Genomic DNA, 10946 nt, shown 5'->3' with positions numbered 1-10946 from the left:
ACATGATGCGACAGTAGCTACCTTCAGCCCCGTGTCCTACTCAGATGGCAAACGACACGCAATAAAAGTGATCTTTTCTGTTAATCGGAGTTTTTTGTCCTAAGCTGCTACAACGAGCAATGGGACATTCTACCGATTGCTTGGTTTCTATATTTGGCATCGCACCATGATTCCCGTCTGCTATGAACTGAGACTAGTTCAAAATTATTCTGATAACATTATATTGAAGCCAGTTAAAACCTCCTGATTTTGGATGATAATGTTACACCTACCGACTGTTTTTGTGGAGGTCTGACACACACAAACACACCTGTTCAGAATATGGGTAACAGACATTCCCTCTCCCTCTGCTTTTCTCTCCGGTTATTCCACTTCACTTTTGGTAAGCGAAACCTCCAAAGAACTGCGGTCTTCTGTACTCTCTGTCTGATTGTGGCATCTGGGTGTGTATGTGTAGCTACCTTCAGCCTCCTCCATGACAACAAATAAGTCTGGGCATAGAAATGCATCTATTTTTTTGACTACAAACATGTTTTGTAAGTTCTGTTCTCTGGTTTGTGTGCAGTTATGTTGTGTTTTCTGTTGTTAATATTACTGGTGGTCCTGTTGAAGCGAAACAAAATGAATTTTCGCATTAACGCCCCATGTGCTGGGTAACTACTGTTGATCTCGTACAAGGAGCTCTAAAGCTTGTGTGCAGACTCATGAACGCGCGCAGAAGATCAAATTTCGGTCAAGAGTTTTACTTAATAATACAAACCTTATTGTATTCCTTCAGAACAAGACACGAGCCGCATTCAATAAATTATTAGACTTCTAAATTATACTTTTGCGTCCTTTTGAAGCTTGTAGAGGTGATCACCATAAACTGACATTGTATGACATCACTGAGAACAAATTGTTTTTACAATTTCTCCCTTTGTGTTAAGAAAAAGACAGAATGTCATATGTGGTTATACCAACACGGGTGAGTAAACAATGACTGAAATTTTTTTTTTTGGTGAACTGTCCCTTTAAGGGAAATTAACTTACTATTGGTTTACAGGACAAGCTTGATTAAAAACTATATTTTGATTGATTTATCTGCTTGGTTTGTGAACATGGTGGCCAGAAGGGATGGCATGAAATATTGATTACTGATCAGCACGTTATTTTATCAATATATTTTTGAGGCATCGATGTATTAAAATTAGCCGACATTTAAATGAGAAGCCCAATTTGTGTGCTTTCCAATTCACTCAATTTAACCTCTGTTTAACAGTCTGGTGTAATAGTGTTGGGAGACCACAAGAGGGCAATATACCATTTACACACACATTTCTTCAAAAATGAACTACGTGACTGAGTTTGCAGGTTAGTGAAACTGGTGTAACTGCACAAACTGAACGATTAGAAAATGTTTATGATGCAATTTCTCTGTATGCAGCCATGAATGGGTCTTTCATTCAAGCTGTCTAACTTCAAAAGGACATACTTGTAACTGAAAATACATTGTGTCGGCTATATGAAAGATGCATGTTCACAATAGATCATCCAGTGATGCTAAAGTAAATATTCTTTGTCCTCTGATAATGATTTGGGTCAAATTAAATGGAAAACTATGCGAGCTGCACTCTGTGGCACTTCACAATGTTGACGCTGAGGGTTGGCGGTGTATGCATACCTTTGCAGAAAATAAATAATAGTTTTGAATTTTAGAACCCGCCATGTCGTCTGGGTGGGAGGTTAAACCTTATGGTAGGTTTATGGTTTAGGTTAGGTGTTAAACTTGAATTGACTGACATGATGATATCTGTATCTAAAAGGTGATAGGGTATTTTATCTGTAAGGTGGGACTTTAGTTTGTACATCCACAATATTGGGCTTTCAAATTTCTCCCATTCATTTTTATAGGAGTGCTTCTCTCGGGATAAATTGTCTCTAAATCCATGCACTCTGAAATTGAGACAGGAAGTTGAATGAGATTCCCCCTTGACATGAAAGCACTACATCAGTTCAGTGATGCATTGTTATCTTTTTCTTTTTGTAAAACATCAAAAAGGTTAAAGTACTGTTAATAGTACATTTTTAGTAAAAAAGTACAACTCTACATATGTGCAAGACAATTTGAAGGAAATCTGAAATAAATTAAGGATTTGGTAAAATTTTATTGCTGAGTTCTCATATTCAATTTCAATATTTCAAGTATGAAATTGTCATTAAATCAAAAACCAATTTTGAAAGCAGTAGATTATCTAGGCATCTCTGAATTTCACATTGTAACTCACATAATAACCATTGTTGTACATGTAAAGCTTCTGATCGGTGGGGTTGTAGTCCAGGTACACATAGAAGTCCTGGAACTTCTCAAAGTGAATGCTAACATGACTTTCCTTATTTTTGTTGGTGTCAAAAGTGTAGAATATCTCCTCCGTTTGAGTATCTACTGATCTGGTTGCATGCAGGACTCCACAAATCATGAAGGCGTTTGTGACAGACTGTTTGTATACGCTCGTCTGCCAAACCTCCTCTAATGCAAACGACTCCTCGTCTATCTTCCCCAAAACTAGTTTACCATTTGACTCCTCTGTGGCATAAGTTACCCACATCCCAGTCTCATCGGCAGCAAAGTCCAGGTTCTGATTGGGCGAGTAGTGGTATGAGAATCGGGTCGTAGCCTCTGGAACCACCTTGTACTCGGCTGTTTTGCTGGTCATGTTGTACTTCGCCATGCTAAAAGGACTTCTGAACTGATAGTAAAGGGTATTTGCCCGCACTATGTAATTGTTTCCAGTGCCTCGCCAATCATATTTATATACAAGGTATAACTCATGTGTACTAAAACCCTGTCTCATGATCAGTTTATAATAGTCATCATAGAGTGTGATTCTGCTGACCAGAGTGTCGGAAAAGCCCGAGTACCAGTTCATATTCTCAGAGCCAGGCAAGGGCTTGGAGTCTTTACCCCATCCTCCATACTTATAACCTGCATTCAGGTCTGCGTTCAGCTGGTTGATGATCGGTTTTCCAATCCTCAGAATACCTCCATGCTTACAGGATCCTTTAAATTGCAATGAAAGTATTAATGTGTTAATTTACTTTAATATTTGTTTTTACATTTGTCTACTAACAATGTCCAACAGTGTATGTACACACATCACAGGAGATTTCTGTCATGGAATTCCCACCACAGTGTCATTTCATTGCTGGAAATGAAGCTGATGGAAATGACATTTAAAAAAAAAAAAAAATTTATAAAATGATCGACTGCTTTGTCTTGTTTAGGCTAAATTCATAGCTGAAATTTGATGTATCCTAAATGCACACAATTAAATCCTATTTCACACATTTTGAAAAAATTACAACTTGATTAGTACAAATATTCTGTTCACAAGTGATATTTGTCTTGACATTTCTTTGTTTTGTCTCATATTTTATCTCCACCGTGCTCTTCACTGATACTTTTGTTCACTTGGTTATCAAGTACGTACCCTAACTTCTGAACAAACTTTATTATGGTAAATGGTCTGCACTTATATTGCACCTTTTTAACCTTAGTGGATTTCAAATCACTTTACACTGTGACTCATTCACCCATTCATACACACACACACCAATGGTGGCAGAGCTGCATGTAAGGTGCTAGTCTGCCATTGGGAGCAACGTGGGGTTCAGTGTCTTGCCCAAGGACACTTCGACATGTGGAGTCATGTGGGTCGGGAATCAAACCGCCAACCCTGCGATTAGCGGCCGACCCGCTCAACCACCTGACCCACAGCCGCCCCAAATGATGCTACAACTGTGGGACAGAAATCATTTTCACAAAATAAATAGTAAAGAAAACACACACACACACACACACACACACACACAAACACATATAAAAGAGTTTTCATGCTCTTGAAAAATGTGTTTTTTTTTTTAGGTATGTGTGAGATATGTGACAGCGACGATATGATTTAACATTCAAAAAGAATAAAGAAACAAGGATAAATATAATGAAGTGTTTACTCAGATCCAGAAAGATCTTCTAAAGCAAAGTCTACTGCGTGCTGACATGTCATGCTGATGGCATGATTCAAAACCCTCATGGTGGGTAGTGTGTGCCTGAAAAAGCCATACTTTATTGGCTTTAATATATTGGCCTAATTTTCTTACTGGACCAGTAACCGATAATTAAATTCCCATTTATCATCCGACACTGATATGGTCGCCGATATGTCGTGCATCCCTAATTTTCATTGTTTAATATTTAAAGTCTGGGTCCGGGACAAGGCCAAAATAATAAAATCTATACATAAATACATTAACATAAATGTAGCAACAAAAAAGATTTGCTGAAGGCCTGCTAAAAAGTTGCCAATTCAGTTTTAATGAGACCTTCATATGTCTATATGCCCATGTTTATACATGTGAACTGTACAGCATCATGTGCAGATTGTCTGCTAAGTGTTTGTTAAATCTCTGTTCACTGAAGTTTCCTGAAGAACTGCATCTTCACTGCAGTTTGAAATACTGTCAATAAACCTGACTTTGACTTCCATTCACATTCCAGTCTGTTTTCAGGATGTCAGTCATCACTAATTAGGAAGTGATTCCTGTATTCTGACCCAGAACAAGAAAGTAGGGTATTCACTCCTTTATATGCGGTTGTCACTCTTAAAACGTGTGTAAGTGGCCATACATGATTTTACTGAAATTTGCCTGACAGATTATCTCTCACCACATTTACCACACACCGGTCCAAAGTTTACAATCTTTTTCCAGTCATGATGTTGGTTCATTGAGTCCACTGCAATACCAATCGTGGTCTTTCTAGTTATTTGTGTTTTTCACTTCATGTGTTTGCTGTGGGTTCTGACAAGACTAATAACATTTTTCAAGTTATGTTTCAGAATGACAACTTTGTTAAATGTATCATATATGACACTTTGTTTGTCTTAATATAAACACAAAATGTAGAACAGTATACCTATTTGTGCATTGGAGAAGTCATCCTTATCATCCTGACATTTCTCCAGTTTCTTTTGAAGTTTGGTGAACTCAATGCGAATCACTTCCAAGTTGCTCTGGTCGTAGCTCTCCAATTGGTCAACAAGTAAACTCATATTCCGAATCTTAAAGGAAAGGGAAATTTATCCTCATATAATTTCCAAACTCCTAAAACATTCTCTCTCAAACACAAATGGAGAAGTGTAAGAATCTTCACTAAACCTGTGTCAAACTTTAAAAAGGACCAAAAAACAACATGAAATAAAAGTAGTCCATGTGACTCAGGCACAATATTACAAATTTCTGAAGCCATATGATAGCTGTATGTCATTCTCCATTTGGCATTTGGACTGGGTTTTGAAACAGATTTCTCGAATTGATTTGATTCCTAATCACAAGCTCTCAATTTGTTTTGATTCTGATTTTAATGTGGTTTGATATCCATTGATTGAGACGGTTTTTACTTGTCTGTGAGCTTGCTTGTGTGAATAATTCAATATTATATCTTAGATGTCCAGAATGAAAAGCATGCAAATCAAATCATCAGAAAATATGTTTTTGACTACTGATGATAAAAACATTTTTATATCAGCTTTCTAATGACACCTAGTTTGAGCTTGTAGTCCACTCAGAGGCCGATATATTCAATGAAATAATGAGGGCGATGCTTGAACTGAACATTAGACTGAATGTCTATGGACGAGCACATCTGTGAGGGATAACATGTGTTAGAGCGCCACCTACATTTCACATCTGTATATTGTGATGAATGTGATAGAGGAAATATATTTTTTCCAATGCTTTCTGCCACCTAGTGGAATAAAATGAGACTTTTCAAAGTGAGGTATGACATGTTTACAAAGTTAGGAAGAATATATATATATATATATATATATATATATATATATATATATATATATATATATATATATATATTTTTTTTTTTTTTTCAAAACAATTCTGTTTATCATAAGATTATAAACACATACAATATTATTTATGAATAACTGTCTTTTTATTATTATTATTTGGGCGGTTCTCTGAAAAATGTAAATTATGGTTTAAATTTACCTCAGATCAGTTTAATTAACTATGCTATGATGTCACAGTTATTCCATTCTGAGCAGCAAATGTTCTATGGACACAAGTGAATGAAGCACATTAACAATCTGTCTATTAATTGTCATGTCAACATCATATAGTTGAAATGACAAAAGGTTGTCATTAGTAGAGCATATTACATTTTTATCTCATTATTACTAGCAAATGTATTGTTTTTCAAATAAGATTTTGTTTTTATGAGAAAATGTTGTCATTTATGGCATATATTTAACTGAAAATAAGTTGTTTTTGCCACATAATGTGAAATAATAGATCTGTTCAGCTTGTAGTCCACAAACACAGAATAAATAACACACAGTCATACAGCAAATGTGAATTTTGAAGCCGTATTGAATTACATCCTTTTTTTTGTTGAAAAAATTCCCATTTGCTCTATGACTGTGTAATTTATGTTAAAGAACAAAACATTCTCGTATCATCAAGTAATATTTACCACAGATCTTATTTTACTCAGAAGTTCAACAATCCCATTATAAATCCCAGAGGAAAATCCTGAGGGAACCCATGCTGAATTACTGACGTCACGGCTGAACAGCTCTATAACGACATAATTGAGTGGTAAAAAACCTAAAATATTAAGTGTTTACAGCACCATCTACTGTTTCTAAATGTTGCTCAGCCCATTTGTGAGAAAACTAAGATGCTGGTTGACAAAATCCTACCAAAACTCATGTGACTCACAAATGGTACGTGGCTGTTCACATTTGATTTGGTGTACAACAGTCCTGTAGAATTTACAGAATAGAATTTAGGCTCATATGTTTTTTTATATTTGTAAAACACAGTGCATTTCTTTAAACCACTGGTACATGACAACTACCCTTCATTTACTCTGAAAGGGCCCTTTTGTATCCGCAAATTACTTTCTATTTTTTTTAGTCATGTTTTCTGTTGCAATGCAGATTGTGTTTGTTTGCAAAACCTTCTATTTATTTGTTTAGTTTTGGCACACATTTAGCTCCATATAAACCACTCAATCACATTTACCAGCCAGTGGCGAATCACAGACATTTTTTTAGCTGCATGGTGCAATTAATTAGATCACAAACAAACATACAGAAAAAGATTGAATTTGGGATTTCAGAATCGATTTCAATATCGTTCAAATGAAAATTGCAATGCATCTGAAAATGTCCATAATTACAACACATTTGTGCCACCTCACCCCCAAGTTTGAGGTAATTGACATCACATTGTTATACATTTATAACCTGTTCTTAGACGTGAATGAGATTTGAGAGCCTCGGTATAGGGGAAGGTTATCAGTGAATAATAATATACATTTAATTCTGTTTGTCACACAAAGCTATCATATAACTTCTACTTTTTTCTACTTTTAAGTATAAACTGTCATCGAATTGAAAAGTAGCTGGACAAAGATCCTTCCAGTTTTTTTCCTTTTGTGTTCACAGAAATAACAAAAGCACACAGAATGTTTTTGTCTTTTAAAAAGAAAAACTACAGTTGTACCTCTGTGTAAAGACTGTCAATGGCTGGTGACGAGATATTCAGTGATGTCTTCAGTTGTGTGACCAGAGCCTCAAATTCTCTCAGCTCGATCCTCAGGAGCTCAAACTCCAGTTTGATGTACTTGTCAGGTCCGCTCTCCAGAATCTCCACACGTGCAGTCAAATTGGAGAGCTCGCTGAGGAGAATGACCAGTTGACCCTTGAGACTTTCCACCTGATGAGGTAAAAAACAGAAATGTGTACAGTGCTTCCTTTTGTGTGGTCAAGTAAGACACATTTAGACTATAAAGACTGTAAATCACACTTCTGCTGTTCTTCATAGATTATAGAATTGATATGCTAAATTTCAATGACATTTTGTTTGCTTTTGTACACTAAACAATTCTGGAGTTGCCAAAAGTTCAAATGTAAAACTGTTGAGAAGTGCTTCTTTAGATGGTAAGAACTCCAACATAATGTACCTTGTTGATTTGAACCTTGACCTCTACAGAAAGTTCATTTGAGGATATCTGCATGTGTTCCACACGGTCTGCTGGGAATGAAGTATCAGGCAGGAAAACATTACAAACGCACTGTCCAAACTCGCCAACAGAGCCGTCAACGCTGCCAGAGCCCCAGTCCTCTATTGACTGCAGAACCAAAGGAAAACCAGAACATAAGTAAATGTTCAGCAATTAATCAATATTGAGAATGTCAAAACGACTCTGACCTGCCAGGCGTGTGCTGGGCTGACTATTGTTAGGATGAGTAGAAGGAGATTCATCATGTAGCCGTCTTCTTCCAGAATGTGCCAATAAGGGTTGTACTATAGGGGCCTTATATACAGCATGAACTTCAGAACTAATTAAGAACACATGTCTTATTCCCATGGTTATTTTACTGGTATCCAATAAATGCATGATGGCACACCTCATTAAGGCGTATGCACACAGTTAATGTTTACTTACAGCTTATATGTATTCTATTGGTGGATTATTATACCACATGAATATATGACATGAGAGGAAACACTGTTTACAGAACCTGGAAAAGCCACTAATATAATAACATGAATGACAATCACATGACCTTTTGGTGTGCTGTATCATTGTTTTTGTCATATCTGTTTGCTTAACAAGTCAACACAGCATAAATACACAGGCTTATTAAGGAACAGATTTCTTCTGAACTGTTCTTGACATAAGTGTTTTTTTTTTTTTTCACAAATTCGGGATGGGCCAAGTATCCTGGAGGATTTTAATTTGATCTCCAGGATGTTTGCAGATGAAATCCTACAGGACACATGGACACACTGTGCAGGATATTCCTACAGGTTTTACAATGGACCCTTAAAACCAAAGAGACATGCAGGACCTTCCACAGGAAGCACATTTCCTACACAGAAGAAAAATGCTGCAGAATTTTGACATGTCTACAGCACAGCTGCAAACCTCCTGCAGGAATAAAATAAGGCTCTAAAAGGTTTAATCGATCCTGCAGGAATTATACAGGACACACAGGAGGACACACTGATGTAATAACTCTTATAATATATTGGGTAGGATGGAGTAAGACACCCCTTAAAGAACAATGTTCATTACTTTTAAATTGTAACATATATAGATAAAAGTTTAGCATGTACAGGATGATGATGCATCAAGGGAAATAAACAGAAACATTTGCTAATGTTTTTGTCATAGCACAAAATGATGATCTTACCCCACTATTGGGCAAGAAATAAAATTATTTATTAAGAGACACCGTTCAAAGTAAACAATTTTTGTTTTTTTTACTATTTTTAAAACCATTTTTTGTGTTAGAGTGTGCAGTATATGCTGAAGTGAATTAATATGATGTATACTTACGTTTTCTTTATTTTAATGATGTATTTTTTCCTTCAGCTGTATTTCTTGCATTGTTGGATCTGTGCAATTTTGAACATCTTATTAAACATTACAATCATGTATGTTATGGGACAGGTGGCAACACTACCTGGAGGTCTAAAACATTCTCATGAGCAAAGTGTAAATCAGGTGTACAGTGGGAGGAGGGGTGGAAAAACAGGAGAAATACAAACAAATCGTGAGTGTTGGCAGGTATGCATACAGACTACACAGTTTCACTTTCTAACCTCTTATCCCCCTTTTTTGTGCTGTGTTGTAATGTATGTTTTTGATTAGATGTTGGGCTTTCTGCCACACCAATGTGGACAAAATGGCAGATTGTGAATCTCTTGGAAAAAATTTTATGTTATGAGCTAATATTAGGTGTATTATTGACATGTCCAAAATACCCTTCCTTGAATGTCTTAATGCGTTCAACTTGAACTTAATGAAATATACTTGTTTTTCCCCAGACACAGTGAACAGCTGTAAAGGAAATTAATAAGGCAAAAATGAGGGAAAAGGAATGGATGGATGATAGGTAATATGACGATAGAACCTTGCACCAATAATGTGGCAGAACCATGGTACATTGATGGTGTCAAGATAGTAATACATGCTTCCGAATAATTACCTTGGTACTGTAGCCTACATGTCCAAAACCAAAATAGTTAATACTATGGTAAATTTTTGAAAATGATTAGTTTTTTTGAAACCTTCAGTTTATGACTGTATTTTATGAAAGATGTATTGAGTTTCTTTCTACTACCCTGAAAGCAATGCAAATGCTGCTATTATAATGAATAAAGCTGTCTACACTGTGAGTGTGCAATGTCGAAAATGAGAGTTTTATGTGATATCTGAAAACCAACTGAGTTTTATTCTTTTAATAAGCATACACTACAACTTTTAGAGTGGACTTTTTATACTCTTCTGAGGCAACGGCACTTCAATGTTCCGGGGCAAATTCTAAACTGCATTTTTGCTCCTTGAAGGGCACTGCTGCAGGAAAGGGACGCCCCTCAAAAGCTTGTTCCAAACGAACGTAAGAAAACGTGTCTCTTCTCGAAGGCGCCCCTGTAACCCCCCCTTCGGTGCATGCCACTGAAACCCATTACCACCTAAACACTTATCTATTTTACACTGTTAGGATATCTCACACTATTGTTAGGATCTATTTTTCACAGATGTCAGCAATATTGTCCAGTTTCTTAGCTTGTTTAATTCTCTGTTCTATGCAATTTATTAATAACAATTTCTGGTGATCAAAACAAGTTTGATATTTTTGTATGTTACCTTTTACGTATTTGCTATTTCATGAATTGTTTTTGTTTCATGATTGTATTACAGCTTATGTCACATAAAGAAGTGGTGGCAGAAACCGTCGGGAAACAGTGAACTTTTATGATATTCCATTGTTGAAAAATTATTTTGAGGGTTCTTGTAGACGACTGTGGCTTCAAGCCATCAACAGAACTGACCGGCCTGAGGAGATCATTTCAAATTACTGCTTTGCAGAAAA

At 36.2% G+C, this 10946-nt stretch overlaps 1 protein-coding gene across 1 annotated transcript; it reads right to left on the bottom strand.

Moving 5' to 3' along the window:
- Positions 1-2144: 2144 nt before the first annotated feature.
- On the bottom strand, positions 2145-8354 carry olfm4.2 (olfactomedin 4, tandem duplicate 2). The gene is made up of 5 exons (XM_052146048.1): positions 8272-8354; positions 8024-8191; positions 7564-7776; positions 4952-5096; positions 2145-3040 (listed from the first exon to the last, which is right to left on the bottom strand). Exons 1-5 carry the CDS (start codon positions 8326-8328, stop codon positions 2235-2237), a joined length of 1389 nt encoding a protein of 462 aa, XP_052002008.1. The 5' UTR covers positions 8329-8354; the 3' UTR covers positions 2145-2234.
- Positions 8355-10946: the final 2592 nt, after the last annotated feature.

The sequence above is a fragment of the Xyrauchen texanus genome, chromosome 16 (assembly GCF_025860055.1).
Source record: "Xyrauchen texanus isolate HMW12.3.18 chromosome 16, RBS_HiC_50CHRs, whole genome shotgun sequence".
In the NCBI taxonomy this organism is placed as follows: domain Eukaryota; kingdom Metazoa; phylum Chordata; class Actinopteri; order Cypriniformes; family Catostomidae; genus Xyrauchen; species Xyrauchen texanus.
This window is presented reverse-complemented; position numbering and strand designations above follow the sequence as displayed.